General features: G+C 39.3%; 1 protein-coding gene across 5 annotated transcripts in view; it reads left to right on the top strand.

The window, feature by feature from the left end:
* The window catches only part of LOC111243197 (uncharacterized), a 144,160-nt gene extending 133,821 nt beyond the window's left edge, over window positions 1–10,339 (top strand). For all 5 annotated transcript variants that reach the window (XM_086977492.1, XM_086977493.1, XM_022788399.2 and 2 more), the window contains 2 exons: window positions 6,871–7,131; window positions 9,647–10,339. In XM_086977492.1, coding sequence (XP_086833618.1) covers window positions 6,871–7,131; window positions 9,647–9,782 — 397 coding nt within the window. In that variant the 3' untranslated portion in view covers window positions 9,783–10,339. The remainder of the gene's footprint in view (window positions 1–6,870; window positions 7,132–9,646) is intronic.
* Window positions 10,340–19,480: the final 9,141 nt, after the last annotated feature.

The following is a 19,480-nucleotide window of genomic DNA, read 5'->3' as shown; positions in this document are numbered from 1 at the left end:
TATTAAACTGAGGCGAAGTAACGGGCGGAAAAGACCCCTTGAGGATCGTTGTGGGGATTAAGGGCTGCTGCCAAATGCTGTTCGTTACTAGTTTTGGCCGACCTCTGTGTTATAAATCCTGTGCCCTAGCTACTTTATTATTAATATTCTAAATGATATTTATCAGTTATGAAACCATATAAATAATGACGATAGCCGTCGTTTTATTGACATTTGGTTTCACCTACTACCTATACTTTATCGCGCCAATGCAAGCAGAAACAGAAAGAAGTAACGGAACTCAAGATTTTTTCAGCAAATCTTAAAGCAAAACGTTATCAGTTCACATTTTTGTTAGAATAGAAACGAAGCATCGAAAAGAGAAAATCCCGTTTTTCGTTACCGTCAGAAGAGTTCAGGCACAATAGGGTTGTTATCGATTGTCATGGCCGTAGTGTTTGACTCGTTTAAGAAATGCGTTCTTCTTCGAGGTCAAGTCAGTCCAGAAAAAAAAACGTTTTACCATCTTTATGTATGATTTCATCGCATCCCTCTGTTCTGATTGAAATTCCGGATCAATCCTGTGCGTCTGAATATATTACGGATGCGACGTGCGCGCATGAATTGTCAGCTCCTGAAGAGGTTTGAGACGGCAACTATAAGAATTCCAATAAGTAGTTGTTCCTTGTCGGTTCGCTCATTCACCGTCACGATCCAAAAGACTAGACAAACCTCGCTTGTTGACATGTGCTCGCCCACGGAGATTTTTCAGGGGTCCTGAACTTGGTTCGCTATGTCACGGATTGAATGTCCGGTATCAAACATCCAGTACAGCTGTGCCAAATGTGTGGAGTTAGATATGATTTTTTGTTGATGGTGGATATTAACATGTCTCAAGCGATCTGCGTAAATCTTTTAGCATACATATTGTAATTTTCAATGTAGACTGCTGAAGTTTGTTAGTCCAAGGTTAGATACGACTTTTTTTTTTATAATGGAGTAGTGATTTTATAGAAATATATCAATTTTACAGTACTTTTGACGTGGTGCGATACGCTGTCTCGCATGATGAAACGCCGAACGTAGCACTATGAGTTATCAAACTGTGTATTAAATTTTACGCTCTAGATGTCCTATAAATTAAATCGAAGAAAAAAAAGAACGATCTTTCTAGATATATCGCCTATTATCACTTGCTGATACAAAGTTGGCTTAAATTTGCTAAATTGAGCTCTTTGACAGTTTGGGTGTGCAAAAGCAAGAGTAGAAAGATACGAGTTTGCGTCTAGAATGGCTGTGTGTGTTACCCTACGCTAGACTCAAAACGTGCAGTTAACTGGTATACGTTTCCGTCTCTTGAAAAAGTAGCCAACCTATCTCTATATGATAAATACGACTGATAATGGCTAGTTCTCTTACGTATGAATTCGCCTATATATATATATATATATATATATATATATATATATATATGGTATAAAATGATAGACTTCCGGGGTTACATTTTTAGTCGCCTCGTTTCCTAAAACCTTGGACTTACGGACTTACCTTACAATGGAACGCATTTGATCAAATATGCTTGGGACCCAATCCTCAAGGTAACCTAGAGGTTGTAGGGGTAGAACGCGCACTCTAAGAGATTCAATATAAAACTGTTTAGCTACTGTTATTACAATGTTTAGTTTTCTTAATTAACATAAATTCAACAAACGATACTATTAAATATTGAACTGTAGCTGGATATTAATTTGAGCTACTAGACATTGAGTTGAGATATTAATTCGCCAAAGTGACGTCAGATGAAATTTATAAAGATCACGAGCAGTGCGAAAGAGTTTTTAAAAGTTTATCGCAACTTTCATCAACTTTTTCTCTCAATAAGGGCTGGAGAATATAATCGAAGCTCAATTGCAACTTCGATACAACCTATAATCGAAGCTTAACCTATACGATGTTATCTATTTTTCAAAGAGCATTCAAGTAATAGTGAATAGGTGGATAGATATCACTAGGCCTAACAGAGTGACGTATATCTAACGCCCGCCGAGAGCACCACTAATTCTCAATTTCTCTCTTATAAGTCACTCTAACAGTCCGACTCTTCAATTAGCAGTACTACAGACTGCTTGGAGCGAACAGATAGGTCTACCAGAGCGATCTTGCTTGATTTCCTACAGGTGAGGGCGACAGACGACCTATTTTCCCCGTAAGCAGAATTGTATTCTTTCTGCTTATTTAGCGAACCCAACCTTTGGGTGCTGTCTGCTTTGAGCAAATTTCTCTTTTCTACCATGAGCTTCAGTTACAGGTCACAGGTCTTTTTGAACAGACAGGTATCTTAGGAAGTGCTAAGCCCTCTCTCTAGGAGTAGTTATAGAGCCAGGGTTTGTGTAATTGTTCCTTGTGTATTTCAGCGCAAAGCACTAAGCTAGTGTGATGAGAGATATCGCCGTCGCCTTCGCCTTCCATTCATAGTACGCAAACGTCTAATACGGCCTTCCTTCTAAGAGAAACCGTATTTCGTAAAAAACTGCATTAAGTAAAAGATTAGCTCCTCTCTCTTTTCTCATTCATAGCCCGATAAACGTCCTGGCGCCAACCGAAGACTGGCAGATTGCTCATTTTCTTGCTCGTCCTGTACTTCTTTTCTTGTATTCATTGGCGGGTCTGTTCAGATTGCTCGTATCTCTTTTGCCTTCCGTCTCCAAGAAACTTGCCAAGAGGAGTGCTGCCCGTGTGACAATCTTGTAGTACTCTTGGGACCTCTATGTACTAGTGTTTTTTAAGACTTGCAAAATAACTTTGTCGTTAGGTTTTCAGTTTCAGGCGGTCTTCTTCACGCACAGGTCCATTAGAAGGCTATAGACTTCGCCACCGCCATAGGGAGTCACCGTTTAGGTTGTGATTAAATGAGATACGACTTATGAATACATCCCGGATCTGAGTCATAAGATATTATTACGGGTTTTATTCAGTAGAGGGTTTGCGGCATGAGCGAGCCCGCTTCAACCCTTCATTGGAAAATGTCAGCCCCAATGTGAATTACCATACGCTACGCTTCTTCCCACCGGTTGCTAGCTATTTGGACTGCTGCTTTATTGAAATATGGACCCACAACATGTGTGGCTTTAATTAATGAAGATAGGCGCGAGACGCGTTGTTTGTTGCAATGGTTACGGTACCCATCGCTATGTGTTGTTTCATGCGTGAGACTCGCTAATGTTTGCACGCAGTTACGGTCGCTACCATTACAATGATGTAAGGTGACAAAAAAGGCAAAGAGTTACTCTCAACAGTTACTCTAGAAGCTCACGTCAGTACTAAGCTGATGCAGCTTACAAAACACACTACCAACTAAGCCATCACGCTAAGAAGATCAGGTAGAGCCTGGCAGGAGGCAAATGGCCAACAGGACGCATTAAATGAGGCTAAGTGGGTTAGATAATGCGTTAATCTCACAACACAATCCGATGATCGTTACATCAAAGACAGTAACTAGACGGCTCAATTGAGCGTCCGTCTTCCCCAAAACCCTCCCCTCTAATGAAAGCATATGACCAATCTACTACCATTGTTTTCCCTGCTAAGGCCTTTCTTCAGACATTAACCCGACTGCTCAATTACACACCACCGTTGCAGTTGAGTAGAAAAACTCGATTCGACAAAATGAAGGACCTGGCACATATGATGCTACAGGTTTTGTCAGCTACTGATGCAGTCCCAACGGAGTATGTAAAACGATATGGCGCCGAGTATCAGATCGCTCGTACGTGTTAATATGACATACTTTGCGGCGCTGCGTTATCTAGAAGATCAACGTTCTTCACTCATAACAATGATTTATTTTTAACCTGTGACGTTGAAGATAGCAAATAGTCTCGAACTTAGAACTTAGTCCCACGTAAGCAAAATAATTGGAAGAATAAGCGTGGCATGACGAGAGCGTGCATGGTGAGACACGACGGTAATATGCCTAGAAAAGTTGGGAGGTCGTGGTCCTTTGAAGAAGCGAATTCTGGTTTTGGCCCATAGACGGTTCCAAAATTATTGAGCACTTGCGACCAGTTCTGGCTGACTTTTTTAAATGAGCGAAAAGGCTGCCCTAAATTCTGTTGGTCTTCAGCGACAACCCCGTGTTGTTCCTGTGAAAGAAGTAGCCGCTACCTATTTCGTCGACTTACTAGAACGTCAGGGCTCAAAGGATCAGCAAAGTTAAACTTTCTTCACCAACAGATCCGTGTGCGATAAGACCCTTCCTTAACGTTTTAAGCGGCATTCCACAAAGTCTGACCAGGAGACGCGTGTCCTCATCAGACACGATTTGAGGCCATCACTTTCTGCCATGACTTCTACCGGCTCGCGACAAAGGGCATCTATCGAAGTATAGTCTGAGTGGCTTTGTTCAGTTGTTTGTACACCTGTGAGTAAACAAGCGATTGAATTCGCTTGAATGTGTGTGGCGAAATAGTTGGTTTAAGAGTGGCCTAAATTAAAAAAAAGTAACACGAAATTTTTCGTTTTTTGAGGGGATTTCGTTGGGGGAAGTGCGTCGTTGAAAAAGCAACTTCGAGAAGAAATTAGAAATTTCGGCCGCTAGGTTGGTAGAGATAGCTTGGTTTTGCAGTATGTACACTGTCCTTATACATCAAAACTGGAGAATTATCATTGCATAGGTGGATGAAATTCATGTTAAAAACAAATGTTAAGAAGAAATAAGAAACAGGCTAGTCGGTTCGAAGCGTAACATTCTGCAGCAGCCGTAACATCAAGCGTAACAGAAGAATGGCTTAAGAAGTAAATAAGGTCAAACAGAACTACTGAACAGATGCATTGAGTTGTAAAGAATTTACATTACCTCACCTAAAGATAATTTTTCTAGTGCGTCGAACGAAATTACAGGATTTTACACCTATATTTCGTAATAGAAAGCAACAGGCTGGAAAATTGTTATAGAGCTAATTTTTATGTGTCATTAAAAAATGAGAAAACTTGTTGATGCTGTACGTACCGACTGACTTCAGTTTTATGGAATAACTTAAAATATGCAAGCTGCTCTAAAAGCCTTTCAAAATAGATTATTTAGGACATTGTAGAACTTGCTAAGAGAAATGTTTTCCCTTTACAACAATTAAGCCTAATCAATAAAGAATCTCTAAATGCTGAAACTTTTCAAAAAGTAACATTATAGTCATTACCTTGGGACTGCTAACTGATTGAATGAAGATCACTACTTTTGTTGAGAAGGTAATAACATGTACGGCCTAGCTGTCTCATGCAATGCTAATATAATTCCGGACACAAAGCTTAAAACATTTATTAGGCAAGACCAGCTTTGGATTTATCGATCTTGATTTTGCAGCTTTTGTTGACTGTAAATTTGGGAAAATATGAGCGTATCATGTGAAAAATTATTATATTATGGCATATTTAGAAAATTTCGAAAATATTAACTGGCTTAACACTGGGGTCTGGATCTTGGCAGCAGCATACATAGAGTTATTTAAAATAAACTCACCGAAGTGACTCTACCCTTTGAGGTTACTGCAGTTGCAATACTTATTTCCTAAAATGTGTTCAGCATGAGCTGCGTATATCATATAGATACAGGCTGTGGAGAAGGGTAGAAATGTGAACGATATCTCCGATCACAAGTGTCGAACTTCTTACTGTTAAGGACTGCACCATTATGTGGACCTTCCTTTTAAGTCATCACAACAACGTAAATAGGGAAGCTGGTCAGTCCTTAAAAAAAGCCATTTCCTGAGCTTTGCAGTCATGATAGCCTATCGAAGGACGCTAAGCACTAAAGGCAGAGATGTTCTAGGCCTGCATCTATCCAAATAGAATATGTCAGTCAAGATGGGTACTGCTGGGTACCTCTGAGCATCGATCACCTAACAGCTCCGTTGTCCAACCCAGCTGGACCTATAGCGTCGTGTTTTTGGAATGCGGCCAAATAGACCAGAGCGGAGTGAAACGCACTCTTGCGGCAAATGAAATGCTACCTGTAGTTCTTCGCATCAGGACGTTATTTGGACGGACACATAATACATTGGACATACGTCGTATTTGCAAACAGTAATGTATTCGAGTGAACGTAATGACTGTTTTTGTCTATTGCTTTTGTTTTCTATTTTTCTTTTATTAACAAACACGTATTTTACACCACTGGAAAATTTTGCAATATTTGTATTATACGAGATGCGTTCCGTCAGTTTCGTGATCCTTGAAGCTTTGTACGATACATGCGTCCCTACTGGGCCATTCGGACAAGAATCGTACTGACTTCGGTTGCGATATGCAGCGTAATCCATCATTTTGTCAAATAATTCCGGCCAATGATATATAGTTTCTTGTTGCGCATTAGTATGCTACATACGGCTTTGCTGAACAGAGAAAACGATGGATGTACTGGATAACTACACAGCTTCTTGAGGGATTAAATTGCCACCACCGCCTGTGGATTAGTGCTTCTTGAGCAGTTGATGATGGACTGCATTAACTAGAAGTAACTTGATTACTTACCGGCTAAAACTTTTTGATCGCTTGCTCCGCAGTGAAGATTACGCCCTTTTTCCTCGTTGTATTTATAACACTTGTAGCGTACACTGGATTACGTGGATTGAAGCTGGTGATTTTGGTACGTGAACAGTTACTCAATCTGAATAATTGTTATAGCAATAAATAGAATTGTATCTAGTTATTAAACGTCCGTAACAATGTTCAGTGCTATGGCATATAGATTTGCTAACATGGTTCAGTAGAATCTGAAACGACGTTTCAACGGAGAGCCTTAAAGTATGATATGAATACTTAATATAATGCAAAAAATGTTCATCCACAAATGGCGGACCATTGTTTCTATGAGCATTGTGTTATTTTTTCTACCAGGACCGGTGATGCACAGACATCGTTCAAGTCACATAACATCGACACCATGGCCAAATTACGCGCCAGTGAAATGCGTTTCCTTAAGCAGGCGGTGGAGCCTTTTTTTTCTTCTTTACGAACCCTTAACGAAATTGACTTTCCTGAGGAAATGTTCCGGGTACTCAATATTCGAAATTTCGACTGCAAGCAGAAAATCATTTGTGAGATCGAGCAATTCGTAGCTAGCAAAGGCGTGGCTGGCTTCATCGTCAATTTCTTCAGGTATGCGACAATCTATAGACACTTCTACGTTCTTAACTTGCAGCCTTCAATTAGTGTCAGTATACCATTTCCTTTGCAGGAAGATCCTACAAAGTGTTGAAATAGTTCTAATAACAAGATTGTTCATTCATCATTGTACTCATTTGTTCATTATTTAATATAACCTTTATCACTGTAGGGAAATTTTAGCTCAATTTCTAGCGGAATATACCTCTTTCTCTCTCTCTAGTCGTCGGGTTGTTTAAATGGGACCTTTGGCAGATGCTTTCCACGCCAACAGTGTGAAGTTCCCTGTCAATGGGCAATGCGTGTGCAAGCCAACGAATGACCTAAGATCGGTTGATTCTTTTCGCATGTAAGAACAGCATACGCCTGCAGCTTGACTCGGTTGTAGCGCATTTGTTCTATCGTTAGTAGCCACGTAAATAACATCCCTTTCAAATAGCAAAGGGATTGTTACTACCCGCGGGCAAATGAGAAACCTTTTTATATGATCCGAGAGATTTACTTAAAAAATATCTATCTACCTAAAATCAATTAACCATATTTGTCGGTTAATGATATGTATGTAAACTGTTTATAGTAATGTTATTTTTGAACTATTCGAATGCACTCATAAGTAGGATCGCTTGTTTGGGTGTTAAGGCAATGTTTTCCTCGAAAAAATAAAAAAAAAATAGAGATTACGATGAAGCTTCAAAAAATTTGAAACTCTGCTCGCTATTTATTGCAACTCTTGTCCCTTTGGTTTTTTTGCGGGCCTAACTTTATCCGGACTGCGTGTCTATTTCGGGTCTAAGTTAAGCACAAATTGTGGACTAGGTTAGAGTTTAGACTCCGGATTCCCAATACTTATGATGTTCGAATGATACTCATGAACACGATACAAGTTTGAAACGGTTTTTCTCGTAGCCTTACTGTGAATTTCGTTACAACTTAATAAAGCTTGCTGTAAAAATGAATATCTTTAGCCCAATCTTGATTACAGATGGGAGTCACCATAAAACTAACGTCTATAGCTTGCCTATAGTTTAATAGTAGAACAAGTGTTTCACAGTGAATATTCTGCCCAGTTTGATGATCAACGGTTACCAGAATCTAAGTGCCATGGCGAGGAAGTTCCAGTTACTATGCCTGCCATCAACAGAATTGTCCTTTTCAATAAGGGCTGTGAAACAACTAAAAGTAACTCAAAAATCGCCGCATATTCGCTTTTCGGTAGGCGAGAAAAAGCATTTTACGCACCCGTCGTATCGTGACATCTTTCATATTCCTGTTAGCAAACTACATCCAGGACGCCCACAGGTGCCGTCTGAAGCAATACATGTTACTCGACAGTTGTCAAAAGCCCATTGCTTAGCTAGTTCCTTTTTGCTGCCTCTATGTTTACGATCAAATTGTCATCACCGTACAGAGCATCCGAGTCAACGGCAAGGTTCACAGGGCCGCACCGGTGATGGTCTTGCGCAAATATCCTGCACGATACCAGAATATGCTATCTGAGCTCAAAGCAAACATATAGAAAAAGTTATTTGTTCTGAGGGAATTTTTGGCATAATAACCTATAGAAACTACCATTCGCATATAGAGTAATATCTCCCGTTTTCTCTTAGACAGCGCCGCATCTGCGAGCGAAAGGATTCCATAACACTTAACGATGATCGTGTTTTATCCTACTAACTTAAGCCTATTTATGTATAGAGTAATTCAATCGAATCCGTAATTGCTGGGTCAGGTGTGGCTATTCTATTACGTACAAACGCGTGCACATGTTCGACAGCTGGAACATGGCGTCTTCGTTGCGCGCCAAACTCTCATCCGTCCGTTACGTGCGTCTGTAACGGTTGTGTACTTTCCTCAAACGTCATAGGAGTAATGTTTGTAATGCTATCCAATAGGAATAAATCTAAATAAACCCTTAAGGTCCAACCTCTCCATCAGCTAGCGAAAATGGCTGGAAACTCTAGTCAAGACGATTTTATGCGCGCGTTGTCGGTATTTAGTTATGTAGTAGCCGCTTTTATGCCGCGATCCGTGTCTCTTATGCGAAACGATTTAAGATGACGACCTTCTGACGCTTTGAAGAAGAGCGCGAAGTGTCTTAACGAACAGCACTGGCTTAACGCGTCCCATCTGAAAGGAAATTGCACGTAGACCCTCTTTGTTTTTTATGAATTTTTCCTAAATGGTCAATTCTAAATGAACTATAGTTTGGCTAGCAGTGTTAGAGTAAAATCTATTAACATTAACATCAGGAAGGTAGGTAACATCAGGAAGAGAGGCAAATGCCACTAGAGTCAAAGTTACATTGTCATGCCCTTCGGAATACGCCTTCTTGTGTTCGTATCGTCAAGACGATCTATTTCTACGTTACTATTTCGTAGTAGTATTTCTATCGACAACGATGGTGTCAATGAACGGCAAATACCACTGTGACGTAATCACTTTTGAACTTCCTAGTTCGTTTACCTCCCTGTTTTTTTCTGTATTTGTCCAATTTCGTTGGGCTGTATAGTCCCTATATTCCAGGCATGGACAAGTACCGTTCGGCCATCTTCACAGCTCTTCGCCGCCAGAGTTGCGGGCTCGTTTACCACTCATGTCCAGGGGCCATCGGCCAACGTATTCTCGAACGTATCGGCATCAACTAACGACGTCTCGGTCGTCACCGTGACGTCTTACAGGATATGATAGTTTCCTTAGATGTAGGGACTTTATATAAAACAACATAGTTAGTATCGAATCGGCTTGCTGGCGTACTACTCTTCTAGAGAACTTAAAATCATCGCCAAGAAATGATTTTGCATAATAAGAAAAACTAATGTTAAAAAGCAGAATAATGTTGCGTCCGGGCGAGGTGATCTATTTAGGCATGTTTTTCTATTCTTAAACCGATCCTATTATATTCAAGACAGCAAAAATAGAATATAGCTATTATATATACACACATTAGAAACACACGCTTGACATATAAATTATTTAAGACCAATCCCAAATCCTATGACAAGGTTATACGTATAATACTGAGCCACGTATTTACCATATTTAAACAAATGTACTGTGTTTTATTTATGCTATTTACGTAATTCCATTATATAAAAGTATATACATTATCGTCTTGCTAGCCATGTGATGAAATGAAGAGCGGACGTGTTTTTGTTTCATGCGATATGTTACATTCATATACTGACAATGATATTAATAAAGACAGAATATATTTTAGAAAAACGTTTCCTCTGTTATGAGTCGCATTTGTCTTCTGCGTATATACCAGTTACAACGTATCTCTTATAGTCGCGTTAGAGCGGAGCGACTTTATAAGGTTTTCAATCTTTCTTTCTTCATTTATGACCAAATCATTCCAATTGAGCTCTAAAGAAGCAATACTCGGGACCAAATATATATATATATATATATGTATGTATATCTAAATATGCTGACTTTGAGTACCCTTTACGGTCGGGTTGAGAAAATGACTTTTCTTCTGTGCAAAGTAGACAGGGGGTACAGTTTCGCTTTTTTATAGAAATTCTATTTATTTATTAAATATCCGCTCGCATTATTTGGAGAAAACGCAAGCTTTTTGCTAACGTGGAACATATGCTGCGTTGCTGCGGCGGATCGTTCGAGACCGTCAAATTTCCATTCCGTAATCGCTGCTTCGGCGCGCTTATTGGCTTGTGTTCTGAAGCCAGCTAAGAACCAAAGGCGTATTCGTGACCTCTGCTAACCCCAAATAGAATGCTTCATTAAACTAAACGTCCTAGTAATTTGCCTTATCTTTGACTTTAGTCGGCCTGTGTGAGGTCTACCGCCAATGTCTTCCCATTGTCAGCCAACGGAAATAGTGGCACCTTTTAATTTTTCAACACTATTATAGCAATATTCATATTTTGCTTATATATCACAAACAAAGGACTATCGATGGTAGTATTCGATAGGTGAAGCATCTGCCCCCGGACCAATTACGAGCTCAATAAAACTCTATGGAATGCATGGCAAAACTACGAAATAAGCCAAATTCTTCAGCGAGAAAGCTTTAACGGCATAGACGGATAATGAGCTGATGTGAGTTCGGCCTACTTTCTAAATTTAGACCATTCTATGGTCGGAGTGGCTTTTGCGACGTCCGACAGCTACGTAATGCGAAGTAGACATCATCTTTCAATAACCAAGAACCAACGAAGTTAGGAAGTTAGTCGGGAATGTGGTGAGTAGTTCTCCTTCTAGAAGCCAAAAACAAGAACGCCCGACTTGATTGAGGACTATTTAGACCAGCTTCGTTAGTCCTAGTGCTATTTATAGCGTGTACAATGTAATAACGTTTTTTTTCCTTCTAAATGGCTTGGCGTGTCTGAGCAGAGAAATTTTCCATCGTCTCATCCAAGTTCCACTTCCATAGACTCCGCTCAGACGACGCTTCGAAGGTTTTACTTTTAGAAGTTTTGTATGCGTTGACAGTAGCTTGATGGAAAATTGCAGCTCTACGGCAAAGTCCACCTATTCAGAGAGGAACGTAAAATACAGGGAGCTAGATTAGCAAACGTCAATTAAACTTCTATTGTTTAGAACATTTCATTTAGGCCCATAGTTACTATTCGGTCCTTTGACAACAACGGTCCATAAATGTATTTTATAATGCTATTTTTTTTCATAAGTCTTAAAAATCTTTATAAATAAATTTTATAAATCTGTACTAGCAACAAAGCCTTTCCTTGTATTCTTTTAGGGAAACACCTTAATGGCCTGAAAAAAAAACATGGATAGTATACAATAGCATAATTTGAAGATGGAGCTTTGCAATTTGAAAACAATAACGATTTAGCTCTTGAAAAGCCATTTAAGTACAGCGGCATTTTCTGGTCTTTTTTTGGTGCTGCCAGCGTTAGGCACATTCACTTCATCATTTCACACCTTTCGCTTTTTTACCACCTATTTATTTTTTACATTGGAATTTCTGGCTGAAAATTACGGACATAGGTTCGAGAACTAATTTGAATAAACCGAATTTCGTTTGTCCTTGTACATCAAGGCTCTGTGCTCCTGGATTATCCATAGCTAGTGTCTGTCAAAGATGGAAGGCCACGTTAAGTCTCATCTGAGCTACGGTATAACCGCATGGTTGTCCTTTGCTCTGAGACGAGCGACAAAAAACTACAGATAGATAAGTTTAACTAGAATCACCATTTACTTAACCCGTCGAGGAATCAACGGACGGACCACGACATCTCATATCTGTCAGTAGGAAATTCGCATATTTGAAAAAAAAGTTAAATACAGTTCTGCAAAGTAGAACATTTAAGACGCGCACTTGTCTTGTAAACTTATCTAGTCTTGCAAACGTACATTTTGCAATCCAAAGTGATATTTTGATTGGACAGTTGTATTTCTATAAAAGTAAACGAACTTGAACAATATTGTGCATCTAAAGTGTCACTGCGTCGGGTCTTTATACACAAGGAAACTAACGATCTGCTGTTTATTGTCTACTTGTTGCTATTTAATATTTATTTATTAGAATTTACTTGATTTCATCAAGTAAATCTTATTCCGATGTTGATGAACTGAGAAATCGGTGAAAGATACTGCTCAAATGTTAAAATTTTGATTCACAACATACATATATTATTGAGAGTTGTGAATTATAGGGATTTATTTGTTTCTAGGGTAGATATTGAGTTGCGTACAATGGCAACGTATATGGAGCATAGCATCATCGAGGGAGCAACGGTCTTCATATTTCTTGGCACAGGAATCTCGATAAAATCTGGTACAAAATAAAACGACAGGGTGTCCATTAGCGGTATATAATTGTACGGTCTGAGTGACAAACAGGTAATACCGTCGAATTCCTTCCTCCTCAAAATATGCGTGTTCCCAACAATAGCCCGTTCACGACCCGTAATCGTGCATTAAAGCCAATTCAAGTTGATACGCGCTGACCTTCAGGTCGAAGCCTACCTTTAAATATGATTATGTCCTTTGGAAAAGAAAAATATTCCTTATCAGGGCGCGTCATCCTGAAGATAACAATGAGTGTTTCATTACGCCTGGTTAACCTTATTAGGTAGCTAATATTAGGTACCACAAAGCCACTAGGACACATGGTCCCGAGTGCTTAAACGAAGTGAAGCGAGAATTCTGTTGCCTACGAGTAGGTCCGGACGTGACGATTGAATAAACAGACAACCCATTAAGATATATATATATAATGCCGCACTGGCTAGTGATCAATTAACATTATAGGTCTCTGTCAAGGATTGCTTTACTCTAGGCAAAAAATTTAAGGATGACCATAGTAATTCTAGCTACTGCAGAGCCATAAGAGCACATGGCCTATTATTTGGCATATGGTGTGAGCAACATAGTACAGAAATGATAGAAGAACCCTTAAGGTTGTATGTTGGCTAACTAGAAAATCTACTGCGATGAAACTACATTTTCGATTTTCAACTGAGTGCAACAAATGTAAAGTTTGAAGCTCTAATAGCTTTTATGTTATTAGGAACTTGGTTTGTCGATTTTCGCTCGAATGACGGCAATGAAAACACATATTCGGTCTATAAAAATGAGGTATCCGTTAGTACCCCATTTTAGTAGCGTACTGATAGTACGTCCACCATTCAGCTCACCATTCAGTACTCTGTATTATGATATAGTCTGTTGTTAATAGAATAGAATGCCAGTAGAAGGTGTTCAGCCTTATTCTTTACCAAAGTTTTCCAATCCCACATGCTTTAAATCGCTATAGCTTAATAGATACAACAGCACTAAGTGTCCAAACGCCAATAGGGTTTTCATCTAAATAACCATAAAGATAAAAAATGCAAAGCTGAGGTTAAGCTAGAAGGTGCAATAACCTGGATCCGTATGTGTCGGTTTTTAGGCAATTTAGGTCTACGGTACGATTACATAAAATGCCTATGTACCTTATCCATGTTTGAATCAATATGTGGTCCTCTATGTTTGTGTTAATCGGTATAGGGTTCAGAGTGCAAAACAAATCACTAGTCCCATCCTAAATATTGACATAGCTGCGTATAATTTTTGACACATTATTGACGTATTAAAAGGCCAGCATTATTTCTAGATAATGTGTTTTTCCAGTATGGAAAAAAGGATTTTTAGGAAAAAACATGCCTTGCGGGTACAACATAATATAGGATCTCTTATAGTTAGACATTTATATATACAGACATATATAGACAATTAATACAATTATAGTATAATCGATGTAAACGTAAACAATGTTCAATTTAGAATGAACAAAGATTGCGTCATATCTCTCTGTGCTGTAAATGTTACCCAGCGCGAAACGAACGGTATGTCGACGAGACCGCAACGTGTCTCCAGCGCACCATTTCAGATGAATCTTACTCTAACGTAACCTTGCTTTCGTTTTCGTTAAATCGTTTACAAATAACCTTATAAAATTGTATATACTGCCTGCTTTGTAGCCTTTCGTTAGCTGCATACATAAGAAGACCTTGGTGCTTTTTTCACCGATTAGTGACCTAAGCTACCTCATCGCGACTAGCAGTTACATCGTTCTACCCACTTGATTACCACTTGCACTGCGTAGATTTTCCAATATAAGCAGCAATCCCTCAGGACGGACGCGTCTGCTCTAGTCTCCTGTAGTTAAGGGTCAGGTACGATGCTTCATAATAGCTAGAAATAGTTTTTGCAAGTGAGAAAACGAGCATCTGGTAAAATACGCCGTTACACCTAGTTACGTTTATTTTTTAAGTCTCACCGGATCAGTCTCATCCTCCAGGTTCGAGTACGCTTTCGGCTGACAGCGCCAGTGTCGTTCAGGCCAACTAAAACCAAGAACTAACGTCTCTATTAGGCACTCATGAACAGCTGTAATATAGACTTATAAATGATCAAATTTAATATCGCTCTATGCCGCTCCGAAAAATGCAGTTGTCAACACCTGTGCCTGGCTCATGTTATTCTTACTTATTTAGTAAATCCTAGAAAGTAACTAGCTCTGTTGTACATATACATATATATATAAATATATATTATAATTCTGTTAGATTTCCAACCAGAGTAAAGCTATTAGACTAAGCTCAGCAAGCATAGTATAGTAATTGTAGTGTTACATAAAAAGTTTTAGTAAAAATAGGGCATTGAATTGAGAACACATTTTTTTGCTCAGAAGCTAATGTGCTATACATAAAACAAGCATCATGCAGCATATATCATACACCATTTAATTAGCAGAAAGGTGGGTGTACCGCGTCCATGAAGCGGAGCGCGCATTCTATTTTTTTTTTTTTCTTTATATTTACAATTCCATTTCTCGCAGTGGTTCTGAGACTATCGAGAAATCGAGATCATGGTTCGTAAAGTACGATTGACAGACGACAACTCCTGCTTATAAAGTAGATCATAATACAACTTGTTGTGCTTTGTGGTGCTCAGAGTCACCGGGGGCTAGCGTGTATAACGATGTACAGCAACTGTACATCGTTATGCATGCTACACGTATACGAACATAAAGTAGACAAAGATCAGCGATGCTCAGATCTCTGCGATTCCGTCTTATCTTTGTTACTCATATTGATAGATATATGTGTAGTAATGACAATGCAATATGAAACTTCCCAAACCTACATATTGTGACAACTACTTTATAAACAAAAGAACGGAAACGCGCTTGGAGCTGGTTAAGATGAACGGGGCCGTAACTATGTGACGATATCAAGCTTTAAGTAAACAATTTAGTTACATTGAATCGTAGTCAAGCGAAACCTTTGTGGGGTAATCTTATGCGCAAGCATTTGCAAGCAGGAAATTATTATAAAATTTAACCAAACACTACCCCAATGGTACTACATAACTGCTCGCAATACTAATAAAAGAGGACCCAGGTTGATTTGGCGTAAAGGATAACAGCAGTGATTGGCAGAAGCAGGTCCAATAGATGGAGCTGTTCGTTCGACCCCACGAGGTGGGCTTGCACTGGTGGCGTTGGGTTAGTACGTGAAAGTATTACTCATGTCCCCTAAGAAGGAACATCGTCAAGACTTATAGGAACAGGGAAAAGGAATGTCGAGGGTTCACCCGTAATAAATTTACCGATAAGATCAAGCCTATTCATTATAGAACCCGAAAATTAATTTTCGGGCATTTTTTGGGTAATCCAAAATTCTAGACAGTCGATCATTTTTGGTCGTTTTCTTACTTTTTAAAATAATTTTTATTTTTTTTAAACTTACATTTTGCCTCAAGGGCCAAGTTCCAACGCTTAGATCACAAAGCAGCGCGATTAATATTAGTAATGTTTGCACAATACCTTTCGGCTCATTTACCAATTACATTTGGAAGTTACTGCTCCATACAGTTAAGGTACAAATGTAATGATTTTTTAACAAAAAGTTGGGCGCGATTCTTATAGGGAAAGGCTATAAACAATGCTAACTCTAAAAAATTGCTATAAGATGCCTGATTTGCTATCAACTTCCTTATTACGCTAGTTTTTCAAAGGCTTATTAAAATCGTCACCGACAGTATAATGCTAACAATTCTTCTTCTATAATACAGTACTTTAACAAAGTACTTGCATCTTTATTTGACTGAGCGCATTGGGAATGTTCATAATGTTTGGATTCGAAGTTATATCCGGATTTTTCATTTGATCCAAACTACACGTGCAGTAAATAGAGTATGGATTTACACCGAACAGCCCCATTGTTGTGTTTTACGACGTTTGGTATACTCCTTGTACAGGCCAAACTTAGGGCCACCGATTCGTATAGCAGGTACTTCTACCCTTTTTTTTCACATCACAATTGAAGTTACATTTGGGTCTGTAATTGAGTGAAAACTGGAACTTTCGCTGCATTATAGCATTTCTGTGGCAAGCAATTTCATATAAGGAGCTAATAGAACGGAAATGCGTTTATACTGAGATCATTGTACAATGCACTTGATACAATATATTGGGATTATTATACAGTGCTGGTACCCGTACATTAACAGCATGAATGAAAGATCTTCATAGAAAATGGCTGGAAAGAATAGGCAGTAGTCCTTGCATCCGTATAACGTGGACGCAGTTTCTATTTTTAATTTCTTTTCCTGCACTATTCTCAATTATTTTGGACTAAAAGGACGTACATTGAAAATATTGCGTACATTTCTTAGTCTGCATTATTCTGTTATCTGTATGTTCAGTCCGAATGACGGTTCCATCTGTACGGTAAGTAGAGGCTACAGTGCTACGTAAAGGAACAAAAAACTTCAATACAATGGATGATTGAGAGACGTAATAGGCCTGCAAAGGCCTACACTTCAAAAAGTTTCGTCGATGCAGGCAAGTAGGAAATGTTATCTGACAGGTAGAAAAGCTCGAGTTTCCTAAAATCAGAGATAAGTGCCTCATATAGTCCAAGTCCGTTTCAGTAAGGTTCTGTGATGCAGCAACGATACTGTCTTAAAGGAGACTTCCTTTAGAAAAAAATGTATTGTCCAACTGCATAAACTATTGTTATAGATGATATTATCCTAGCTCCTTCAGTAAAGGCTTAAAAGGCGACGTAAGAACATTGTATAATAGTCCAAAGATGTCTGGCTGTTTTGTATTTTCAGTTTCAGTCAGCAAACATAGCGAGTTACAGTTCAAAGCAATTAAAGTTTGTCTATACAAAAAGAAAAAATACATTCACCACCCCTTTCTTATGCGTCGAACTGCAGAATACAATAGCTTTTGGTGGGCACGCTTGGTCAGCAACAGGCTGAGGTGTCCGTAGCCGAGCCAACGTACATATCATGGGTGGCACGATCATCAGCTGCTAAGAGCGAGCGACAATAGCAACATCGCGCTTAGGTGTACCATCATAATAGTTGGCCACCCTCCATTGTTCAAATTCCGCTGAACTTAAATAGTTATTCGTTTATACGGATACGCAATGTATAAGACAATCAGGTTAGAAACAATAATATGACCGTCTGAGCATCTGCGCTTCCTACAGTGAAGTTAAAACCCACAGTTTTGATCTGTTAAGTCCGAGAAGCGTGAGATGTTACAGAACGTAATCGCAAGATGTATCAAAGCTCGTAGCTCAATGAAGTGCGAAATGGTTAAAAAGCTAGCGCCGGTCAAAACGGCCCCGGCCCGTGGATAGCCTGCTTCAACGTACATCGATCGCCTAAATGGATCTTGGTCCATTTCAAAAAGTTAATTGCCCTTAATTGCCGTTTGTCCGTTGCCGTCTGTACTCTTAAGTGCGTGTCTCAAAACGAAACCAAGATAAACACTTTAGTCACATTGGGTCATCGATAACAATCGTATATGTATACTGTAGTTGTACGGGGGTCTATTGTGGCTGACAGGCGGGTACACAAATGTGGGCACGTGGATCCTTGTTGAATATGTGTCTCCCTAATCCTTTGGAAGTCGCCTATTTTTCTCGCCATTCCGTTTACTAGCTGGGTTAGCATGAGACTGTGCGGCGCAAAAGACGTGCCAGGGACCTAGCGTTCACTCGGATAGAATAAACGAAGAACTGTTGGCTAAATGAATACAGCAAGGCTAAACCTATCGATAGTCATTTTCAATGGCAGGTAACACTCTGAGAGGCTAACTTGGATCAGGCATTCGAGCATGTAGCAAAGCCGATCTTCGGTCGTCTTTTTTGTTTGCTAGTGTTGAAGTGATCTTATCTACGAGTCTTTCTATTCAGCTTGCGAACCCAATATGTATAGACTAAATGCAACAGACATTACCCTATGATTGCGTGTACGGACAGCTCATGATCTAAGTGACTAGGTCGTCTAAAAATAGCGGCTTATGCTGAGGTAATTTCCTTTGTCGCTGAAATAACAGCGAGAGCTTAAGAAAAAATATACTTTTGCAGGCGTGTGCACGCCAGCAATAAAAATATCGCAGTTGTATGGATGCACATAGTACAAGTAACCGATCGCCGTCAGTGAAACAGGACCGAGTGCTACTTTCGACATCAAATAACTTCACGAACTTCATCGTCAGTATTAAGGTGTATTGTAGTCAAGAATAGAAATATACAATGTGAGTCTATGAAGATTTGGCAAACCAGTCATTTATGAAGCAACCTCTATGGATGGTAGTGTCGTTTAGCTTTGCTGAGATCCTGCTGTCTAGCCTTAATTTGAAGTTCCTGCTCGAACACCGTTTTCAGGGTTCAATAAACTCTGTGAAATATTCAACCTCCTTCTCAGTCAGCTCCAAATTTACAACTAAGGACCAAAAGGCCCAGTCAACCGAGATCGGAGGACATCATGGCCAAGTACAAAATTTAAGTAGCCTAACGTGCAAACCGAGTGAAACAGGTAAATGGATGCGTACAAAAAGATGGTG

The sequence above is a fragment of the Varroa destructor genome, unplaced genomic scaffold (assembly GCF_002443255.2).
Source record: "Varroa destructor unplaced genomic scaffold, Vdes_3.0 BEIS01000001.1, whole genome shotgun sequence".
Lineage (NCBI taxonomy): Eukaryota > Metazoa > Arthropoda > Arachnida > Mesostigmata > Varroidae > Varroa > Varroa destructor.
The sequence above is the reverse complement of the archived record's forward strand: the minus strand, read 5'-3'. Positions and strand labels throughout refer to the sequence as shown.